Source organism: Drosophila mojavensis, unplaced genomic scaffold (genome assembly GCF_018153725.1).
Source record: "Drosophila mojavensis isolate 15081-1352.22 unplaced genomic scaffold, ASM1815372v1 contig_36, whole genome shotgun sequence".
NCBI classification, from domain to species: domain Eukaryota; kingdom Metazoa; phylum Arthropoda; class Insecta; order Diptera; family Drosophilidae; genus Drosophila; species Drosophila mojavensis.
Window position 1 is genome coordinate 7,296,404 of NW_025318858.1, and position 24,766 is coordinate 7,321,169.

At 37.0% G+C, this 24,766-nt stretch overlaps 2 protein-coding genes and 1 long non-coding RNA gene across 4 annotated transcripts in view; 1 reads left to right on the forward strand and 2 right to left on the reverse strand.

Annotated features, from left to right (window-relative positions):
- Positions 1-284: 284 nt before the first annotated feature.
- LOC6576250 overlaps positions 285-24,766 on the reverse strand; it is a 29,371-nt gene continuing 4,889 nt past the window's right edge. The window contains exons 3-12 of one of the 2 annotated variants that reach the window (XM_002002206.4): positions 24,322-24,485; positions 14,688-15,198; positions 12,302-12,716; positions 11,245-11,675; positions 11,030-11,174; positions 10,748-10,899; positions 10,324-10,640; positions 9,924-10,211; positions 7,719-7,826; positions 285-570 (exon numbers count right to left, since the gene is read on the reverse strand). In XM_002002206.4, coding sequence (XP_002002242.3) covers positions 442-570; positions 7,719-7,826; positions 9,924-10,211; positions 10,324-10,640; positions 10,748-10,899; positions 11,030-11,174; positions 11,245-11,675; positions 12,302-12,716; positions 14,688-15,198; positions 24,322-24,485 — 2,660 coding nt within the window. In that variant the 3' untranslated portion in view covers positions 285-441. The remainder of the gene's footprint in view (positions 571-7,718; positions 7,827-9,923; positions 10,212-10,323; positions 10,641-10,747; positions 10,900-11,029; positions 11,175-11,244; positions 11,676-12,301; positions 12,717-14,687; positions 15,199-24,321; positions 24,486-24,766) is intronic. The other variant, XM_015165060.3, reaches the window with a different exon arrangement.
- Positions 15,980-16,897, forward strand: LOC6576251 (membrane steroid-binding protein 1). Its single transcript, XM_032728747.2, has one exon. The coding sequence runs from the start codon at positions 16,079-16,081 to the stop codon at positions 16,805-16,807; it is 729 nt and encodes a 242-aa protein (XP_032584638.1). The 5' UTR covers positions 15,980-16,078; the 3' UTR covers positions 16,808-16,897.
- LOC122757180 lies at positions 17,609-18,658 on the reverse strand. The gene is made up of 2 exons (XR_006357105.1): positions 18,189-18,658; positions 17,609-18,114 (listed from the first exon to the last, which is right to left on the reverse strand). It is a non-coding gene; the product is annotated as an uncharacterized LOC122757180 (long non-coding RNA).

Here is a 24,766-nt window from a genome sequence, read left to right on the forward strand (position 1 = left end):
CAAAAAATAATTGCAAATTTCTAAATAATAAGCAAATACATTAAACATATGTGTAAATTTAATTAAGGCAATAAAGTTTTTTCGTTCATAATTACAATTACAACTTAAGCAAAAATGCAAATAAATGATTTTCAAAGCAAAAATCCCGCTGGAAATTTTCATTACAATTGTAATTCTATTTTCGGTTTTTGGGTTTTTTAACAACATTTTCGTTTGTTTATTTTGCATAATTTATATAACATATTCGTAACAAATGTACAAACTAACAAATAAATTGTTTAACATTTTGTTGGTCCACAGAAGCGTTGTTGCATCTTTTGTTCAATTAGCGCCTATTTTATTATTGTGTTTGCATAATTTCAATTAGTTTGGTTTTTTTTTCCATTTAATATCACTCATACGCCCCGTAAAACGCATCAGCAGCTGAATGCAAGCTCTACTTCAGTTTGCATCCTCTTGCACACTGACTGATGCCGCTTTGGGAGCCAACTCCTCCGTACCGCCTGCTACAGTTGTTTTGGACGAATTTATTTCCGTTTCTTCGGGTATTACCTTGGGGCCCTCCTGATCCTGTATATTACGTAGTAAAATGGAAGAGAAAGGAGTGAGTTTGTAAGTAGGTAAATCATTGATATTTAACAAAAGCGCATGCCACATGCAATTTATATAAATATTTATATGCAGATATATTTACATATAAAATATAGTACATATATGGTAATATTTCAAGTATTGTCAGTTTTCATTCAAAAACAGTTATCAGGCCAGGCAAATAAAACCGTGTTAGATGTCAGTTGCTTGATTAGTAGATTTCATGGCATATTAGAAATAAGAAATACTAACATATTATATAATATCATATTTTATATTATATATTTTTTAAATTGATATTTTCATAAATTTTTTCTATAATTTAGTATTTTACTAACAATTCTTTCAGTTTTAAAATGCTCAGTTATATTGTTACACATTTATAATTAATTCTTTGGGCATTTATAAAGGCAGCTATTTGCCAGTATATTGCAATATTTTCTATTGCATTTTTTGTTGACAAATATGTGGCAATTTATAAACAAAGAATTTCCTTTTTGGAATGCCAAAACAACAACTTAAATCCCCTTCAACCGTAAAAATATTCTGACCTTGGGCTATGTCCTTTGCTGTTTGCGTTTGAGCACAAAAGAAAAATTTGCGCTTTATTAGAGTTGACATAACTGCTCGTTAATAATCGAATATTGCATTTTTTATGTGCCTGCAGGTGCATTGAACTGAATGGGTAAGTAGAGCACTGAAATGCCCTCTTCAAATAAATACCGAGCTCGCAGCTAATTAAATAGAAAACAGCAGTCGATGGCATGTAATTGAGTGTGTGTATAGAACTAGTTAACGGTTTAATGATACTAATAACAGTTGAGTGCATAGCCAGTGTATAAAACACTGTGCAATTCCTGATATGTTTATAAATATGTTCTAAGTCAAGCCTTGACTCAATGCTAAATAATCATCAAATATTGGCATTTAGTCAGGAGAAGCATATTTGCTGCTTGAAACAAAAAAAGAGCTTCCCACTTAAAAAAAAAATAGCTCTTAAATTCATTTACATATATTTTCAACCATGCACATATAATAAATGTTAGTTTAACTGGTAAAACGAATATGGCTCAAATTGAATAAACGCTTTTCTGTAGGGTAACTGTGCAGCCCTTTGATAAATATTTGCGTACGTTTATATTGCCAATTAAAAACTAAAGTAAATATCAAACCAATTTCAAAGCAATTCAAGCCATATACACATACAGAGTAAAACTACAAAAAATAATCCAAATAAAAAACGTTTTGTTTGCAACGCAAAACTCTTGTGAAAAGTGTAAACCAAATACGATTTAATTACGCAACATATTTGTTGGTTTCTAGTGTTATTTCTGTATTGAAAGGCAGGCGAGTGGACTGGCCGCATGCAAGTTCCAGCTCATATAGCACTAAGTACATGCGAGTATATAACAACATTTTAGAGCATGCGAAGCTGAACTTTGCTAATGGGGCATGCAGGCAGCTAACAAATACTCTGTACTCAATTTGGGTGTGGATTAAGGGTAACTCGATGCCCACTCAGGGCATGTAAATAATACTCTCTATATATGAGGCGCTGTCGCAAAAGTTAGCCGTATCCCAAAGTCTATGATTTATAATTTGTTTTATATGCTCACTACAAAGCAAACGAAATTTGCATTCATAAAGCACTGAGTGCGGAATATTTGTGCAGCACAAGCTCTTTGTGGCACGCTGCTGCTGCAGAGTGCATAATGGTAGCTGCACCTGCTGCATAAGTTGTTGCCCCCATTTAAAATATGTTTATTTCTCTGCTCTTAAACTTTCGAAAGCTGCAATTGACCAATAATCAACGAGCAGCATGCGGCAGAGCAAAGTTAAATGAGTTCTTTATGCATATGTTAAATACATATATATGCATATTCCCAATTGGAAATGAGTTGAAAATTGTTCAAATGAGTTTGTGCCCAAGCGATAAACAAAAGCAAATTATCTCTAGCTATTAAGCCAGAGTTAATCAAGTAATCCTCTGCTGTCTGAAAACTTCTCTTGCAATAAATTTTGTTTTTTTTTTTACATAAATATCTAGCGAATCAATAAAAATATTTGAAGAACTTTTTTGCAAAAGTTTTACACAATCTGAATTTTATATATATAAAAAAATAAAAAAAAAAACTATGAGGAAAATAGGATTTTCTTCAACTTAAGAAATGCAAAGTAAAATTGAAATTCCAAAGGAAAATAAAAAAATGTTTTGCTTATAGCTTTTTCTTTCCTCCAATTGAAATGTTTTTATAGATATGCTTTTATATAATAACAATATTATCTTTTCCTATTCAACAGCTGAAAATAAGCCGTGATTGAGAATAAAACTATGCCAAACTAAGAATAAAATATATGTTAATGACTATCTATATTGTATGCTCGAATAAAGAATAACCATATTAACAGTGAGTCAAATAAATTTCTAGCTATAAACATCAAATTTCGTATATCTCCGCAGTATACGTAATACAAGAATGCTAGACTATTTTTAATACATTTGCTCGCTGCGTGCCCAAATTGAAATGACAAATAGCCTTTTGTATTATTGTTGTTTATATACACATACACGAGCACACACACACGCATACATACACACATTTGGGCCTGAAAGTTTCATTACAATCGGACAACAAACACAAAAACAGACCGCAGCCATTCACGAATGAACCTGATATCAAGTGGAGCTGCTGCTCAGCCACTGCGTAAATTGTAGATTGCGGCTTTTATTTGTACACATTCGTATATAGGCATGTGTGTGTGTGTGTGCATGTGTACGTGTACGTGAGAGTACATGTAAACATGTAAAGCACACACTGGCTGGCTTCCATGGATCTTAAGTGCCGTTTGTGCAAAGGTGGGTTACGGTTCATCAGTTTATTTCGTTTGATATAAAACAGAAATTTTGCTCGCCTTTGTTTTACGGACTCTGTGTTTTGTGTGAAAAGAACATGGCAACTGGGTATTAAAGACAACGCAATACTCCACATGTACAAAGTGGACTAGATCACATTAGAAAATATAATACTGATGGGAATATTGTGCTATATTGCATATATTCTAAATCAGGCCGGAATTTTTCGAAAAGTAGCTTGCATAGTAACACGCATTAATATATTTCATATTTTCTCGCTAAATTCGCTCAAATTCATAATTTCCTCTAAATTTTTAAAATCTCTTCACTGTGTGAACAAGTAGAGCAATTCACAAATGAGCTGAGCGCCTAAAATTTAATTGTCCATGGAACGTCAAGCCCTCAAAGCAAGAGAGAAAGAGGGAGTGAGAGAGAGGAAGAGAGAGAGGAGAAGTGGAGAAGAGAGCTAGGCCACGTGTTGAAAGGCGCTTTTTGAAAAGCTAACAAGAGCATATTAATTAATTATTTATTGTTTTTTTTTTTTTTTTGTTACTTTCCCTTACATCATAAAGAAAATTAATATGGCGAGGGTCTCATGTGTTTATATGTATATAATTTAATCAATTATTAGAAAAGAGCTTTTCTGGCGTAGCAAATTGAACATGATACAAAATCTGCAATCATCATAATTGAACGCAGTCAAAAATGTTCGACTTTTAAAGCTTTGATAACTTGTTGAATATATATTATTATTATTTTGTATTACTCTTTGTGAACATTATAAATTGCTTACGAGCGATTTCGCAATCACTTAATGGGTGCCCGAATTGTTCTGTCGAACAATGACTAACATTTGCCATTCAATCAGGGGCTTCGAATTATTTGGCATTCGATTTAGTTACGCATGAGTGAGTTTTTCTCTTTTTGCGGGCTGTCCCTTAAGAGGGTAGCATAATTTGGAGCAAACTGACATTTGCTCATAATTACTTAAATGAGTAATTAAGTCTGAAAGCTATCGTAAAATCTTTAAGAAAAATCCACATCAGTTACTTTCTATGGCAGCTGATTAAGGCAGATGATTTTGGCTAAAAATCATTGAAGCTACTAATATATTTACACTTTCATATTATGTATACTCATATTATATATTTTCATATAATATTAACATTCCAATTTGGAATTCCCAACACGTTTGCTTCTATTTGCTCTATAGCAATTTATAGTGATTTGATTGATGAATTATTTGATTTATTGTACAGTAAATGTCAATATTTATATAAAAAGATGTTTCGCAAATAAATATCTATAGAATGCCAACTGCGGATATTAGCTAATCGGGCACTACGAACAGCAACATAAAATTTTGCCTCTTTTAAGCTCTCCCATTCTCTCTCTCTGTCTATGTTTCTCTCTCCCTCTCTCTTTTGCTTACCCTCCATTAATTTAAACCACAAAAAAGAGGAAAACATAAAACGAAACTAAGAACAAAAAAAAAAAAAAAAAAGCTAACAGGAACTCATAGAACATTTGCACGTGCCATTAAGAATAGTAGAATATTGGTATGAAATCGATTGTTTTCTTGTTTCCAATACAGTGTGACAAAGCCACTTGGTTAATGGAAATTTCTAGAATGGTTAGTTGAGGTTGATTATATAAATTATTATTTCCTGTATTGTAAAATAATAAATTTAAAATTTGTTCTTATTGGTTATCTTAATATAATTAATGTCTAAAGACTCTTTAATTATATTAATTAATTAATTAATTATATTTTCAATGTTTAAAAATAAATAATATAAATTAATATCACTAATTATTTTATTTTTATTATTCGGAAAAATTCGAGGCATAAAATTATTTGACTGCCCCGTACCTGGATTTACCGCCAAGTCAATGTGCTATTTATACCCTGAACCCATTGAAAATCAGGGTTTTATTTTATTATTTTTTTTTATCTACAGTCACTTTCATATAGTCAAATTCATTCATATATTATGTCGCTTAAATCATACTTTAAAATCTTGCATTCAGAAGTAGGAAACTTTCAAAGAAATATATGTACTTTATAATCTCGCAGCCATTCATGCAATTCAAATTATAGAACTCAGCCATCTATATTTATATTTGCATAAATAAAAAAAATAAAAATAATAAAAAAAAAATGTTGAGCAAAAAATCTTGCGTTATCATCACATTTCAAGCTGCTTATCAACACGGTCGATTTGATCAGATCCTAAGTTGTTAGGGCTTGCATTAAGTTGCCCATGAACAATTTGGCATTTTCAGCAGCAGCTGAATAATTTGTAGCCCACTTCCAATTGACAGCTTCAGAAACGTTGCCAACGTTTCAAATTTAGCTCCTCTTTGTTTGCTCAAGCGACGGCAATGTTTTTGCCTTTGCTGTGTTGCTTTTTAGTGCGAGCTTTCAGGCAGGCGAATGGGGCTGCTCGCCCCACATTCATTGTTGCCTTTGGAGCAGCTGCTATTGTTATTGTTTTTTTTTTTTTTTTTTTTTTTTTTTTTTTTTTTTTGTGTTGCTGTTGTCAACTTGTGCTAAGTTGAACAACAAATCACTCGACTCCAAAATAAAAAAAAAAATTAAAAAAAAACCAGAATACTGAATACAAACAAAAACACAATCACAGCGCAAGAAAAATACCAAAAATTTGTAAATTTACAAGCGCCCCAATCGGCCGACCGATAACAGAGATATATATGTATATGATGATTGAAGCGTAAATTTGGCATGCATTTAAATGTTGTTAAAACAAGTGCAGCCAAAGTCAAACAGTGCAAGTGTGGGCCTTAATTAAACGTTATAAAGTAATGCCCGAGTGGTTCGCAATGCAAACGCAAAACCAACATCAATTAAAACTAATTTAACAAAACCAACAACGAGCGACGAGCAGTCGAAACCCAAATCTAACGCAGCCTCACACACTTTGTCAGCGGAATGATGATGCTGCTCCTTCTCCTGCTCCTGCTTCTGCTCCTCCTGCTGCTGCTCTTGCTGGTATTCGCGCTCATGCCCAATCCATGGATGCAATACGAGCATTTTTGAATGCATATATACTATGTATGTATGTATGTATGTATGTTTATTCGCTCAAGAGCGAAAAATATGTTTGCAGAGCGAGCGACAGCTTTTAAACTGATTTTTATATGAAATGGCAAGCTAATGTGAAGTCCTTTGGCTCTTTGCTTTTATCCTTTAATCTGCGAATTAACTTTAAATTCCTCTGAATGCTGATTTGATATTAAATGCTTTTTTTTCCATAAACTGAATTTTAAATCATTTCTAAGCTAGCTAACACCATTCGTGTGTTTTCATATGGTCTGTTGGCTGGTAAGGCATTAAGCTGATGTCCCTTCGATAGCCACTTTTTGCCTAAATATTTCAATCCCCCAATTAATTATAATTGCTATTTAGTTAATATTGTGAATTTGTAGCTTTTAATGAATTGAATGTGGAACAAAAAAAAATGGTATACTAAATTGCAAATTAAATATATATATTTTTAAATAATTTTTAAATATTAATATAAATTTTTTTATTTTTTGATAATATTGAAAAATATATTTTTGAAATTAAAAAAGAGGCAATGAAAGAGTCGCACCTAAAGAGTAATTTAAAAAACGTTAAAACACAAACCAAATTAATCTCTGTTCTAGCTACCACACCCTGTTGGCCTGTGTAATTTCTGATAAGGGTATCAATGCAAAATACCAACAAATAAATTGCAAATTTTTTACATGTTTTTCAATAGTTAATATCATTCGAGTGCTTTCGCGTGTTTTGGTTGTATGATAAGGCATTAAGCTAATATCTATGACGCTTGGCTCCTGCTTCTTATCTCTTAGTCAGTAAATTGAAATTTGGTAAATTTCAGCGAAAAATATATTTCATTATGCAAATTTGCACAAATGCACAAAGAGAAAATGAATTCAATTGAATTTAATATATTTTCAGTAGCTAATAAAATGCTTATAATTAATTTTAGGCCGTAGGCATCAGACTAGAAGCAATTGCAATTTAAAATTAATTTCAAATGGCAAAAACAAAATATAAATTAAATGCCGAAATCATGTATATGAATTTACAAGTATATAGATATATATATATATACACTATTATATATACGTATGTACATCTCATTATCGATTTGTTTGTCGCTCTGCAAGCATATAGTAAGTACTTATTTATGAACTTTTGGTTAGCCCGAAAACTTTTATAACATGCATTTATTTTGGCCCGTTTGGCTATGTACTTTACCATTAACATTGAGGTGGGTATTACGGATAAATCCACAGCGGGTATTGAAGTTAACAAACCACTTGGATACTTTTTCATGCGGCTCGGGAAAAATGTTGATTCCACGCCCTGTTTTGTATGTGTGTGTGAATGGCAGTTGTTGTAGCAGAGACTTCGTATAGTTTTATATACTTATGATAGAGATGCAGTCACACACTAATTCAGACACACAAGGCACACACACACACACACGTCACCACACACACACACACACATTTATATATACACACACACATAGACAGATAGCAAATGGCGCCCATGGTTTTGGAAAATTTATTTGGCACAAACGCAAAAAGCCAAAAACGAACTTTTCGGCCCCTTTGGACTCTCTAGCCTGCAATTTGCAAGCGAATGCCTGATGCCAGCGCCCTGCTGCTGCTGCTGCTGCTGCTGCTGCTGTTGGTGCTGGTTGTGCTGCTATTGCTCTTAGCTCCCTGCTGTTTTCGGTTGCTAGCTTTTATTTCCTGCGCCCAGTTTGTCAGTTTGTCCAGCTGTCCAGCTGTCCATCTGTCCGCTTCAGAGTGTTGTTTTGCTGCCTGGGAAATGCCAAGGCAAAACTTTGGCATGTTCATAAATTCATTAATTTGTTGCTTTTGTTGTTGTTATTTCGGGTGTTTTTTCTGTTGTTTTTGTTTTTGTTGTTGCTGGATGCGCATTTGTTGCAACCACATTTGATTTATTGAATTATGGTTGCTAGGCAGTCATAAAAGCCCGCTTGAAAGCTTTGATAATTAATTATGAAATTAACTGCGGCACGCATCCATTTATAGCCGCATCGATTGTCTCATATATCATATTAAGTTTTTAATTAAACCAATGATTATATTTACTTCATTCGCAGTTGCATTGAATAAGTCTGCTGGGGATTCGAATCAATAAATTTTTCATTTGAGCTAATTAAAATTATATGTTTTGTTATTAAATATCATGGAATCTCAACATAAACAAAAATATGCTAATGGCAATTGCCTTTCAGTAAGTTAGCAAATAGATGATAGATACAGATAAATGGATGTGCTCGCTATTAAAGTACAGCATAGCCTGCATAAAGCGAACACATCGAATTTTCTGAGATTTACTAAAACTTGCAGTTTATTGAAAAACAAATAAAAGGGTAATAGATAGCTGTCTATAATTAATAAAACTATTAGAAATTAATTTAAATAAAATGTCTATAAACTAATGTCAATTTAAGTTTTAAATTATTATATACTTAAATTATTTGACTTATTTTTTGCAAGAAAATATGTTGCTTTTCATGTAAGTGTCGCCATTAGGCAGGCCCTACTGTGCTATATTTACTTTTCAAGTAATGAAATGTTATTTGTAACAGAAATGAACTCTTGGAATTCTTAGAATTTCTCTCGAAATTTCTGAACGGTCACAAAAAATATTCGGCTATCCAAATATCCGGTCTAGTGAGTGGCCCAATAATATAGAGGCTGAGCTGGATCCTGTTTACTTTATAAGTATTGAAGACATGACTTTGATTATGTAATTGAAATATCTCTATAGTATTTTACAAATTCCCAAAAACATCTATAGAGATAGAACGTTTAACTTACACAGGGCAACAAAATTCAGCACTTTATGCTGGCTGTACGTTTGAGAGGAACAAAAATGAGGAATGAACAACTCAATGAAGCTTTCAGTCCACTGGCTAAGTTAGCTATGCTGCAAAGAGAAATCAGACGCAGTCGAGCGGCATCAGAAGCAGAGGAAACAAATGCCAAACACACGAATGCTGAAAAATAAACAATAAACGATAAACGGCAAACGGATGCAGTGGCGCACAGCATCCGGCTGGCAGCAAGGTGGCAAAAAAAAAAAAAAAACGGAAAAAAAACAAGGCGAGGTCGAGAGAGGAATACACAGGAATATATGAATACTGGCGTACAGGCAGACAGGAAGAGCGTAGCAGGACAATAGCGTTTGGGTATGCTAAAAAGTTATTGGCGCAACAGCTGCTAAACATTTTTGAAAAACTCTCAAGTTCGAGTCCGGGAGCCAGAGGCGCTAAAGGCGCTGCCACCCACAGCACGAGTCAAAACAATTGAGGACAATCATCGACACCGCACACACACACACACACACACATACGCACGCACACACACGCACAATGTAAGCTGTTAACAGAAGTAGAAAATGTGGAGTGGGATAGCTCACCTCTAATACGACGCCCTCGAGAGCGGGCTGTGAAATATTCTTTAGATTGCTGTGATTCAATTTGGGCGCACTGTCGGCACGATTGCGACCCAGTGATTGATTTGACGTTTTGTTATCGGCTTTGCTCAGTATCGAATGGTTGGAGGACTTGTGATTGATTTCCAGCGCCGAGCGCAATATATCCACCTTGGATGCGCTGTGACCAATATTCCCATGCTTGGGCACGCCCCTAAGCGACTCCACATTGTAGCTGCTCCGACGCACCGACAAATGGTCATGTATATCCGCCTGTATAACAACGGATAACAACAACAACAACAACAACAACAACAACAAAGACAAATTTCAATTAGAAAACTTTTGCCCGCTGTCGAACAATTAAGTCGTCTTTGACTCTTACCCGCGAGCCCCTCGGCAGCGATGACAGGCTGCCAATTTGATTGTATTTGATCATCAGGCTTAGGCGCTCCAGCGACATGGAAGTGCCCTGCTCTTTGGTCGCCGGCTCGGTCAGCTTTTCCGTTTCGCCCGCCTCCACAGTTTCGGCCTCCTCCTCCGACTCCTCGGCGGTGTGATCGAATTTGCGTAACCAAATCAAATGCAGCAGCCCATACGCGATGCCGCCAACGACAGCCAGCAGGCCCATATAGCGGAAGGCATCCCGAGTGCCAAACTGGCCAATCAGCAGGCCGCCCGTAAAGCTGCCACTGCCGCGTCCTGCAAAAAAGGCGAGAGAGGCAGAGAGAGAGAGAGAGAGCAAGTGAACAAGTTATTGGCCTGCAGAGAGTGTTTTAGCAGAGCGATGAGATCAATGCTGCACTTACCCAGGCTAAAGTGAGCCATGCCAAGGACGCCAATCAGGGTGGCCAGCAGGGTCTTCGGCGCCAGCAGGGAGCAGTAGGTGGCGGCTGCCACCCACATCAGATGGCAGGAGAGCGATTCCATGGCCTCGAATGGAAAGCACCACCAGGCGTTTCTAGCAATGGAAAAGAATTACGATGTAGCCATCAAATTAGATTAGGCGCACATGTCTACACTGCACTCCACTCCACTCCCCTCCACTCCCCTCCACTCCACTTCATTCCACTCCATTCCATTCTACTCACTCGATAAAGGAATAGCCCACCAGGCGCCCGGCGTGCGAAAAGAACGCAATGATAATCAAATTAACGTGACCAAATATGCGTGTGATTTTCTCGGCTCCATACAGGAATGGTATGCTGCTCACAGTGCCCACAGTAATTGTAATGCCTGTGGAATGGACGGGGGTAATGTATGAGCCATTAGCCATAGCGCTGGAACAGCAGCTGGAGCCGCTTACCTAACAAATAATTGGGAGCGCCCAGCTCCTTGAGATACAAGAATAGAAAGCTTTCGATAAAGCCCCAGAAATTTCCGAGCACAAACAGAAATATTATGAATGCAATCACGTGCGGCATTTTCAATAGATTCCATAAATCCCGAAATACATTATCCGCCGGCAGTTTCTCGCCCAGCGGCATCATTAACACGGACATTGTCGATATCACCAGCAGCACATCGTACGTATAGAACGCAGCCGAATAGTCCGTATAGCCCAGGCCCCGCGACGAGTAGTCAATCATAATTCCCGTGATGGGCGAAAAGATTGCCATGCCAATGCTGGAAAACAAGCGTTCGCGCCCAAAGTCCCCGCCGAACTTCTCTATCATTGTGAGTGCAATGGGATCCATTATCGTAACGCCGGCTGACAGCATGGTCGTGGCTAAAAAGCTAAAAGAGTATACGTAATTAATTTATGTTCAAGCCTATAAACTGCCTGCGTGCCATGGTGTAATCCTAGCCAGAATTTTCACACTTTTACACGGTTTTTCTTTCCTTTTGTAAATAAGACATAGCCATAGTGCGAGAGTGCTCGACTAAGAAATACTCTAGCTATGCGAATAACTGCTGATGTGAATGTTAGTAAATTAAAATTCCATTCTGCCAACAGAAAATTAATAAAAAATATATTAATATTAATATTCGTTTAGGTTTAAAAAAATATAGCATTTATCGCTAAATCTTATTGTTTCTCTGTTATCGACTTGTATTTTCCAGTACTATTCTTAACAGCTGTTAAAAACTTGTAAAGTGTTGGTAAATACAGCAAACACTTAATTCCTAAAAGTTGTCAAGTAAATAAACAATTAACCGAATATTATCTAAACTAATTGGAGATTCATAAGGATTACAGCATACCGGAAATTAATGAAGTCTCTTACAGCTTTCGAACGCAAAGCTTCCAGTATTTATCAAGTAGATAAATCTAACTTCGACTATTTAACCTTTTTTTTTTTTTTTAGTACTCTCTCGATGTCAAGCCTAAATATATCAAATAGATTGAGACTCGAACGTACCGTAATAAAAAGTAAATCCAGAATATTGTATCGTCCGTTTCCTTGTAATCAGGTGGGCATATTTCTGGAGCATTTAGCGTAAACGTGCAACGCTGCATCATGCAGCGAACGGCGCCGGAGTTCACATAGGACATGTTGGTGCGCCTCACCAGGCCGCCACAGCGCAAATCCAGGTCATCCATGTCAGTGAGATTGATTTGCATTTTCACCAGCCTGTCCTCGCCAAATCGCTGTCTAATGTCGGTGACCGTCTCGTTGTCATCCTGCTCAATCTCCATGCCCAGCTGCTCGGTGGGGTCGGCCAAATCGGGATGCATTTGCAGCATAAAGTATGTCTCATCCGCATTCTCCGAGTGCACCCAGCTGATGCTCGGCTCTGATTTGCCGTCAGCAGTGCCTGAACTGCCTGTGGAAACTGAAGGGCACCAGCGCGTTAAGCATGTGTGTGTGTGTGTGCGTGTGTGTGCGTGTGCGTGTGTGAATAGAGCTTAAGTATGTACAGATTGCAATGAAAATCCGCACTTAGTCAATTTGGATTTCGAGTTGGAGTTGAGCAAATATTTTGCATAGCTTAATCTGCCTATATATACATATACGTACTATTTTACATACATATATAAGCTTATATTATATATACTGCTATACTTTGCGTGTATCGTGTTATATATGGTTATGGCTATAATTAATATAAGCTCAAGATTTATAGATTTTCGTTTGAGCATGTAGCGAAGCTCTGATATCTTTATCTGTTCAGTGTAGCCACATGAAAGCTTTTATAGATAGTAAATAATGAAATTTATGGCTTGTCAACGAAAGGATGAAAAAACCAAAAAACATTCTGTCGAATGTTAAATACCCTTCACATATATGTATAAATTAACTACTATATTGAATATAAAGATTTGATTATATATTGCTATTATTTCATATCTTCTACTTGCAGAATAAGAAATCAGACAACGGAATTAAATACAATTTTAATGCTGAACAAAAAACACAAGATATCTTACCTTAAATTTATCATAGATATTATTAAAGCTAAAGCAGCTCTCTATACAGTGGGGAATAAAAGCAAGCGACAGCTCTAAAAAGCATAGTTGACATTTTATAAAAAGCATTTTATGTATTTTCCGTTAAGCAATGAGAAGTCAAGCTTCAACTCGTTCTTGGATATTTGCGACACACATTTTTTTTATACCCTGAACCCATTTTCAATGGGAAATCAGGGTATAATGGTTTTGTTGAAATGTATGTAACAGGGAGAAGGAGGCGTGGCAGACCCCACAAAGTATATATATTCTTGATCAGGGTGACGAGCTGAGTTGATTTGGCCCTGTCCGTCTGTCTGTCCGTCTGTCCGTCTGTCCGGCTGTCCGTATGTATGAACGCGTCGATTTCAGAAGATATAAGAGATAGAGACTTCAAATTTTTTTTAAAATGTTCGTTATTACAGCGCGCATATCAAGTTTATCATTAAAAATCGATAACTCATCCCGATCTTTTTTATCGATAAAAAACCTTATCGAAACCCAGTTATAAAATTATATCTTCTACACCTTTATTGCTAGAGTCTCCAAATTTTTAATGTATGCTTATATGCAATTTATACAATTTCGGTTTTTGTTAAAATTTACCCCCCCACCTCTAAATTCTCCCCCTCACCCTCACTTTTGTTAAAAGCGTATTTCAAATACTAGAGACTTGTGCTTTGGCAATTACATGCATATTCATGTTATAATCATAATCTAAAAGTTTCATGAAGATCGTACGTCCATAAAAAAAGTTATTAAACAATTAAGTTCTCATAGTAAGCGCACACTGCAGCCCATGCGTGTTTATGCGTGGTTGCTTGTATGTGTATGTGTGTGTGTGTATGTGTGTGTGTGTATGCGTTTGTGTCTGTATGTGTGTGTGTGTGTGTGTATGTGTGTCTGTATGCGTGTGTGTGTATGTATACCTGTGTGTGCGTACGTGCGTGTGTGTGTGTGTGTGTGTGCGTGTTTCTTGTGTAAGCTGAAAGTCGCGAAAAAGTATTGAAATATCTATTGCTCCAAGGGTTCAGGGGATCTCGTAGTCGAGCAGTCTCGACTAGAGCTTTCTTACTTGTTTGTTTTTGATTTGTTTTTTTTTTTTTTTTTTCGTGCGCAACTCAGCAACGATGGCAAAAACAAACCTATTAAACTAGAAAAACTAACAAGACACGGACAAAGAGTCAAGGAGCCAGGTCGTCTGGTGTTTGCGCTGACAAGAAAACTAACGGCTAACAAGCAGCTTGTGGCAGAGTAATGATACTAGCGGGTGGGGAAAGGAGGGGAGGGGCAGTGCTGAACGCAAGATGGGAGATGGTCAATAGTAGCTGGAATCATCATGTAGAAGTGACACTTACGATTCAAACCCTGCATGGACATCGCTGGCAATTCAGCAGCTGATGGCGATGATGCTGCTCCTGATGCAGCTCCTGATGCAGCTGCTGATGCTGATGCTGCTGACTGCTGCAGTTGCAGGGACAAAGCAGGCGGAAACATGGTCGATGGCATATTTAGTGCGTCGTGATATCTGCTTCTCGTTTGCGTTGCAAATAATGCTGGTAACGATGATGCTGGCGAAGATGTTGTCGATGTTGTCGTAGTTGTTGTTGTTGTGGTCAATACAGTTGACTCTGGTGTATCTGCTGCACTTGGAGTGGGCAATGCCCTCATCGTCGTCGTTGTCGTCGCCGTCGTTGACGATGTCTTCGATGTTGTCCTTGCTGTGGTCTTGCCGTGCTCCCCCAAATCGGTATAAAGTTCTGGATTCTTTTGCTCCTGCATTAGACAATAGTCGACGCATTGGTGCACAGCCAAGTCCAACTCGGGCTCTTCGGGACACTCTCGGCTGGGGCAAGGCGACCACCAGACCTGCAAAGAGAGATTAAAAGCAGTAAAAAGTTAAACTTACTTTATTAATTATGCTGCGGCACAAGTTTTCAAATTTCCCTTGTATACCCTGTGCGCATTAAATGAGTACAAAGGGTATGCTTGATTCCGATTGAGGCGAGTCAAATTAATGTTCACTTCTTTTCATTTAAATTGAAAATGCAAGTCGTAGTTGAATCTTTGAAATGCCAAAAACATTTCACAGTTATGCTTATGTAATTAAATTGTATAAATAGAGATTACATCCTTTCATTCATTCCATTATTTATAATTTTGTCATTTTCCATGAGCTAGAGGCTCTCAAATTCGAATAAAATGTTGCATTGCTTGCTCGAATTTGTTCACAGGGCATCAGCTAGTCGACTATGTGTAGCATGAAAACAAAATGCTGCAGATGTTGTAATGTGAACTTGCAGCAAAGTAGACGGCATCTGCCAGTCGATTAAAGGATTCCAACTTGCAACGAATCATTATATTTTACGGCTCGCCTAGGAGTTGTGCAAGACATTCAAATTAAGCTTTGCTCCTCTAATGAGCAAAACTATTTTAACATGATATAGAGAACTTTATTATATATATAAATATAGGAATATAACGATATGTACATATATTTGCAATAATATTATATGCATATTACTATTTTAAATTCAAGGTAAAATAAAATGTGCATTTACATATCAAACGCAGAAATACTTTTTAGTGGATTTTTAGAAAATACCCATCTAGTATATTTCTGTTTAAAGCACTATTTGAAAATGTCATTTGCAACACACGTGAATCAAAGTAGTCACTGACAGTCACTAATCTAGCGCTCAGCTAGGAGAATACAAAAATAAAAAAATTAAAAACAACATTAACTAAGATGTCTTCGCTTCCGAGCACTACATGGAGCGATCAGTTACGGGATGCGCTCAGCTCGCCACTGGGCATTTTGGCCTTGACGTGCATCGTGGGCTACATGGCCTACATGCACGTGCGACGGGACTATCCGACCTACGATGACGAGGACTATGAGAAGGAGGGACACGTCGAAATCCCGGCGCCTCTACAAAATCTTCGAATGACCAAGAAGAAACTGGAGCAGTACGATTCGCAGAATCCCAAGCGTCGATACCTGATTGCACTGCAGGGCATCATATACGATGTATCGGGTGCTCCGCACGACTTCGGGCCCAACGGCAGCTATGAATCGCTGTCCGGCACCGACATCTTGTGGTTTATCCGGAGTACAGCTCGCTTCGAGTCCCGCGACTTCAACACCTATTTGGATGAGTGGAAAACGATGCTGGAAGATCATTTCTATGTCGCTGGCGTGCTGGTATCAGATAATGACCAGACCGATTCGGAGCCGGAGGGAAGTTCACAGTATGACTCAGCCAACGAGAATAATGAGTACGACAACAAAGTTGAAATGAATAAGGGCTACACCACGAGCGATAAGGTGGACGACGACAAGGTTATTGATAATGAATATCTCGACACGGACATAAATGGAAAACTCGAGGAAAACTCAAGTGATGGCAATTTCGAGGATGCTGACAATACTCTGATGGACTGCTCGGACGGGGACAAAACCATCTCAACTATGTAGACGGAACAGTTATTGTAGAAAGTTCACCTTGAGTACCCGATTGTATTAAATCATAAAACAGAAAATATATACACATACTATATATACATATATATTTATTTGTACGTTTTATCTGCCTTTTACAGGCAGAGTGCTTGCTGTCTGTTGTGATTGGGCTTGTTGTGCTGAGATAGTTCGTGTCCATGCATATATACATTACTAATTTCAATGTGAATTCAATAACTGGAGCCTGAGAGACAGCAGCAACATCATCCACGTAGAGACGACGCTTTGGCAATGCCTGCAATAATAAAATGGTAATTTCTGTTTTTGCCCATGAACAACGAATCCATATAAATGTTTACCAAACGGCAAACCAGACTTGTCCTTTCCTGCATAATTGTATAGCACGCCGCAAAGCAAGAGCAGAGCCAACAGCAGCAGCAGCAGAAGCAGCAGCAGCAGCAGCCGCAACAGCAACAGCAAGAGCAACTACCAGCATAATGTTGGCACAGATGCAATCGGCTTTAAAGCCTTTCAGGGCACTTTGAGACTGTTGCGGACTCGAGCGGGGAGTCTATGAAGATCAACTATGCACACTTTGTTATAATTGGATGTTTAAGCCTGAACACTGTTAAGTAAGCTCGTCATTCAATACAGACAGCAAATTACATTATACGATAAGCATTGATTAAGTTCTTATCTTGCCTTCCATGTGTTTATTTATTTATTTGTTTATTTCGGAATCGTTTGCATGTATCACGGGGCCAAAGGGCGATAAGCCGATAGAATTTATTTCTTATGGAATTTATAGTAACCAAATTCGTTTTACATTCAAGTTATTTTAATGAGATGATACATTTGTAAGCCCTCAACATGAAGTCTCTAGGCAAATCAACTAGTTCTACTACTATTTAATATTATTTCGTATTATATTTTAAATAATTTATTCTTTTAAATTATATTGGTTTGTCATTGAATTCCTATTTACCTATATTACATCGCTATTTATCAATATTAGATGCGATGACTATCGATATTATAGAAATAACTATACATTTTAATTGCGAAACAGCTTTGCATATTGAGGAGATACCGAGAATCTCAACAGAACAACACATAAGAGATAAATTCTACAATCATCTAAAATGAAATTTTTACGAATTTCAAATGCGTATTTTAGATATTATGAAAATATTGTGCAGTTCTTCACAAGCACAAACCACTTTCCTTTTGAGTCCATGGCCAAATTTTCCCTTCAAAATAGCTGAAAATCCGCTTTACGTTATGGTTTAAGAATCTCCCATCAATGAACCTTGCAGAACGAACTAGAAACAAAGCCAGTTAATGGACGTGAATTTACGAAATATCTGGGTCATAGCTGAGAATTTTCTGTGCTTACGATAACGTCGAAGGTATTGTTGATGCAACTACGTATTGTCTTCATTTTATGGTACTTTATGTGCACGTCATAAATACGAATCCCATGCACAGCGCTGCCTATTATTCTGTGTGTGTGTGTGTGTGCGTGAGTGCGTGAGTGTGTGGCCAAGTGTCCAAATGACGAATGCGAGAGTGTTTCGAGTGTGCGTATCTTAAAGTTAAGGATACTTTGCGCAAAATTCGCATTTAAGGCAATGCGTGCGACTGGCACGGGTCCACAACGAGGACCACAACGAGGCCCTTAACACGCAGGTCCATTGCGTTTCATTACGACTAACGACAACGGGGCTGTAATACATACAGTATTGCAGCTCAGCTGTCTGTGTGCCTGAATGTGTGTGTGTGTGTGTGTGTGTGTGAGATGTACGTGTGTTGCTAGTGTAGTTTAAGTGCTGCAAAACGACATCAAGATAAATGTACGTGATACACACAAACACACACAGTTACACTCACACACAAACACACACACACACGCACGCATGTGTAGCTGACGTGCACTTCTACATAAGTGGATTCTTTTTTTTTTTTTTTTTTTTTTTGGCACTGCCTCTGCCTCTGTTTAGAACTTGTTTAGATCTTCCTCTTCCTCTCTCTCCCTGTCTGTCTGTCTCTCTGTCCCGCTCTCTGGCATTCTGTATTGCTGTTTGTTAGTAGTTTTGTAGTTGGTTCTTAGAAGCCACTAATATATTTCGTTGCTTGTTATCAGTTGAGAGCCCCTGGATGCTGCCATATTCCATTTTCATATTTGCATTTCTTTGACTGCTCAATGGGAAAAGTACTCAAGCTTAGTTTTGCAAATAATATTGAGCTATTCAAAAATGGAGTCTTAATTTAAATTGCTAAAGAGGTCAAAGGTATTCAAATATTGCAGTCGTATGTATAGACATTTATATATGTATATATTAAATCATATTTATAAATAAGCTTTTACTTGAATATAGTGACTTTTTGCGTTGATGTAAAATTAAATATTTAATAATAAGATAATAAACTTTTTTCGGAATATGTAATTTATTTAAGTAAATCAAACATTTGTTAGTTTTTTTTTTTTTTTTTTTTGTTATTAATTCTTTATGTTCTCATAGAAAACTGTTTCAAAACAAAGTTAAAAATTAAATATTAATTATCAAATTTAATCATTTTATTATTATTTTATTTTATTATTATTATTATTTTTTAATGATTCTGAACTTTTTCTCTGCAACTTCTTGTCCCCCACAGCTTGCGAGATTGTCAAGTGTGAAATTGATCGCAGCCTAACTTTTAGTAGGTGCAATTAAAATGCTCGCGTTTAATTAGAAATTGATAGCAAAGTTACATAACTCTAGGCAGGTAAGTCTGCTCCTTAGCTTGCTAGAGACTAGAGTTAACAAATTTGATATATGCATAAGTGGGTTGCCAGGCTGAACACCTGCTTCTCATTTCGAGTAGCTCTTAGTTAAGCGCAACTCCCACAAAATCATTCTTAATTGTTACAGTCAAAGTTTTGTGCAAGTCATTCATAGGCAATCTGCTAAATGGGCGCGACTATAAGTTATCCTGTATGGGCTGTACGTAGCTGCCAGCTGCCTCTGGGAATGTTTAAACTTCCGTTTCAACATATTTACACTCACACCCACCCACACACACATTCACACACATACACACACACGTGCGCGGGCAGACAACTACGAATGCCGCAAGCTGCGCACTTAATGCTTTCTCCTCCACACAATGTAAAATTCACACATGAATAAGTTGCGACCGCATTTGGCATTTAAATGTGGGCACTAACCAAAATTGAAGGCTCTACCTCTGAAAAACGAGATATTTAACTTTCGTGTGGGTGCCTGCCTCTATACATACATATGTGTGTGTGCATGTGTGCATGTGTAAGTGTGTGCGTGAGTGCATATATGTATTAAAGGAATATGGCATGGGTAGATCTGCATAACAAATTGAATGTTCTTAGGCCTCAGCTAAGAGCTCCAAAGCTGATTAACAATATTTATTAATTTTCCTGCAGCGCAGAAAAATATCAAGAAAACGAAATTAATTTGAGCTGGAAGCGCATGCAAAAGGCTAATAAACCGAAATATGCTTTAGGCTTATGTAGCCATATATCACATGTACATATATAAAAACTTAACAAAGGCTGCTCTCGTTTTTATTGGCCTCGAGATTTGGCTGTTAAAGCCTACCCATGCGTGTTAACCCATTTTGGGCCCGTTTACTTATTCTGATAGTATAATTACTATTTTTTCCGAGCCCCTTTTAATATGCACAGAATATTTAAACGTTCGAAAATGTTGCAAATCAACTGCCATGGATTCACACTGTTCAACAAAATTAAAACATTTTTTTTTTCTTTTTATTTGTCGGGTGTATAAAACGTATAAATTAAATTATATTCATATATATTCTTATATTTTTTTTAATACATAAAAATTGTGATAAAATGTAAAAAAGATATGTATATATATATATATATATATATATATATATATATATATATATATATATTTAATTCCATATATTTGCCATTTTTTAGTGATTTAATAATTCTTAATTAGACACTAAACCTGTAATATTTATACACACCATTTGATCTTATTAAATTGTCATGTCAAATCAATTAAATTAAGTCATTTATCGGTAAAATGAATACATGCGGAATGGGCTAAAAAAAAAAAAAAAAAAAAAATAGCGCAAATTTTCTGTACATATATTTTGTACCATTATTTTTAGCAAATTTTATATATTTTTTATGCACATAAAAAAATTGTTTTGCCATCAATTAAATCAAATAGGAAATCATCCCCGAAGCACTTTAAATAATCCTGTTTATGCTCTTGTGCAACTGTTACTTTTTTCATTTCGACAACTTTAACGTAAAAGTTCCTTTCAAAAAGAAATCTTTGCTTTTGCTCGATTTGAAACCTTGTTGCATAATGTTATTTAAGCCAGTGGAATTTTTGTTATTGTTAAGTGTTTCCATTTGCAATTTGAAACCGGAGCCAGAGTGCTCTATTCAGCATTTTATTTGCTCAGCTCACTTTCAATAAATATTTGCAGCACAAATTGTGCTTTGGCTTGCTTGGCTTAGCCGTTCATATGGGAGACAATTCAGTACTTAATATTTTATTAAACCAATGACAACAGCAGCAGCCGAAATTGCAAAAGCAATAATGAAAGAAAGCAGCAATAACCCAAACTGTCCACAATGCATAAAATACGGCAACAGCAGCAACAACAACAACAACAACAACAAAGACAAAAAACATAAAACGGAATTTGCTGGGCAACAAATTTTATTCGTTGCGAAGCGGATGAAATGGGATGGGATGTCGAGTATTAGCATTCACAAGGTCCAATAGGTTGGACAGGCAGACAGTTATTTGCCACAATCAATGAATCGACATGACATGAAATTTATGCGCATGCAGGGCCTTAAACATAAACTGGGCCAAGCCAAATACTATGCAATGCAAACAGATGCAGCATCTGCTACAGACGGCGCGGCACACCGTGCGTATGCGTAATACGTACAGCTCTGCACTTGTGTGCGCGTCAACGTGAGACGGGCTGATGGGCGCACAGCAATGTGTAGCAAGTGGATGCCAGCTACGCACTCTCTCTCTCTCTCTCTCTCCCTCTCTATCGCTCTAACTATCTCTCGCACTCACACAACCAGAGAGAGAGAGACACACTTATAAAGTCACTTGTTAGCTTTGTGTGCGTTTTATAGCTCCATGTGGGCGTGTGCCGTAGTGTTTAAGTCTGTATTGATTGTGACAGCGTTATGGTGGCGCCACAAATAAATGCCGGGCTCTTATGCTCCTCTGCTAACGCACGGCTGTCTCGCTGCGTCTTCAGTTGTGCTCGCAAAATAAGTAAAAATATAGACATTCAGTGTAGACCGTAGACCGGCGAGGAGGCAGAGAGAGACACGAAATGCGTTCGCCACAATTGAATACGTGTCCGTTGCAGCAATTCGAGACTAAGTAAAACATTCCCAAGGCAATATTAAATAGACGCCGTCATAGTAGGTACCCATTGAAAATCGATAAAAATAAATAGGGCATAATGAAATATTTGCTATTGCACTGAATCAATTGCGCGAATAGCTCATTAATGGTTTCCTGTTAACTGAATTTGTTAATCAAGAATATAACCAAAATTTATTTTACACTTGTTGAATTTTAATCTAACTTCAAGTATAGGGTAAGTTTAACGGGGCTTTCTTTCGCGTGGTGAATATATTCATAAATATATCAGAACAATTTGTTGCCTTTTTTGCAGCAGTTTCTTTTTTAAAAAAGGTAAATATACTTTTTTATATTCCACATTTAATATTCCATTTACATTGTCAAGTTAAAAAATCTAAAATCGGGGTTTAGTTGAATAAAAGCTGTCGGAAAAGGAAAATTGGAGCAAAAAGAATTCTTGAGTATATTTCTCCGCTTTAATACCTAAGCTGCAGCTAACTGCTTTCTACTGTGCACTAAATCTTGTATATAGTGTTCAAAATTTCTATTTGTATAGAGCATCTCATGTCAGTATTTTCGGCAAGTAATATATTTTGATTACAAGCTAAGAAGCAGCAACAGTATAAGCGCCTGCGCACCTGCTATTTTTTGTGAAAGGTTTCGAAGTACCAGGTGCAAAAAATGAGAAACAGAGTGATAAATGTTAATTAACAGTAACATAGAACTGTTACCACTATGTTTATATAATGATTTGGGGATATGCGTATGGAAAAGACGGGGTCAAATCAATTAACCTCGTCGTACTGATCAAGAATATATACACTTTATCGGCCACGCCTCCTTCGTCCAGTTATATACATTTTAACAAAGCCCAAACAAAATCTGTATGTGAAAAGATTATAGCAATTATAGCAATTTCAAGCTTCAATTGACGTTGTGACGTTCCCTAATTAATAGCACTGTTCAGAGAATAATCGAAGGCTCATAATTAATTTAAACAATTAAAAATATTAAGGTTAATTAACCTGTTGAATCACACAAAGTTTATTCGCATTATATTTCATTATTTATTTGTTTCCTCAGACCCTCAGTATTTCCTTATTTGTTTCTTTTCGTCGCTTCCTTCTCAGAAACTAAGGGCAGACGTCAGAGTTGGACGGGTTGAAATTCTGTGTCACATTTCAGTCAACTAACGCAGTTTGCCAATGTCAACTACTTAGCTTTGGCCAAACTATTGTCACAGTCATAATTGCAGGTGCAACAACAACAATAACAATGACAGTAACAACAACGTTTCATAAGGTAAGCGCATTAAATCTACTGTGCAACAGCTGCCTGGAAATAGCTTTGTATCCCATAGCAAGTAACAGGGAGGTGTCCGTGTGAGTGTTTGTGTGTGTAGGTGTGTGGGTGTGTTGCTGTGTGAGTGTTGGCTAATGTATAACCAGATTGCACTCTAGCTAAAAGCCAAATAGACACTCACGCACACACACACAAACACAGACGCCCTTACTCACACCCACACGCCCTGGCAATGCGGCTGCATTAATTTTGTACTTAACCAAAACATCGACATGCGTTGCTCTTAAGAATTTAAAGCAAACTCTGAGATTCAATTCAATTTGGGCATTTGGAAAGGAGGTTTATCCATTACGAATCGAGCAATTAATCTAATTAAAGGGAAAATTGCAGCCAGACAAACTTGACAGAGTTTTGTAGTTCCTATACCCTGTAGAGCCGATTGAGAACGGATAGGGAGCGCATAATGGGATTTCTTTTTCTGTATGTAACAGGCAGCAGTAAAAGAGGACATAATATGTTATTTATATAACATTATGTATATAGTTTCTATTAAATACATTAATAGTAAATATCGATATTTGAATCTAAGATATTATAGAATCTAATATATAATCAGATAATATGTATATATGTTCATTGAGGATATCTGTTCGTTAAGCACACTCTATAAGTGCAGTCCTATAGATGAGAATCAGGATATGTGCTAAGCAGCTACACAGATGTAGGGTATCCTCTAGCCATTCACTCCAACAGCACAAGACCTACGGTATGTGCACACCAGAGTGATGCTCTGCTCCTTGCGTTATTGAAATGCATGCTTACCTCAATGTCTCCGCTGTCCGGATGGCGTATTACAAACGCCGATGGCACCACACCGGGTATCTCCTGCTGGGGTATGAAGAGCAGGGAGTGATGGAAAATTGCATTCAGCAGTAGACTCATCACAACGACTGGTTTGTATTTGCCAAATTTGTCAACGAGAAAACCTGCACGGCGACAGAGAAAAGTAGAGAAGTGAATGCCAAGTTACAAACTCTAGATAAATGAGATTTGTGTCTGCATGCGTGTATGTAAGTGTGTGTGTGAAAGAGTGTGTGTCTGTGTGTGTGTGTGTCTGCGTATGTGCAGCTGCCTCTGTGGCTTGGCAAAGTGTTGCATAAAGTGGGCAAGCTTTATCAAATAAGTATGTTGACTAGAAGATGGCCCTCACCATTGACAAAGTTGCTCACATTTACCTACAGATTGAGATGAAAGAAACTGCTCGAAG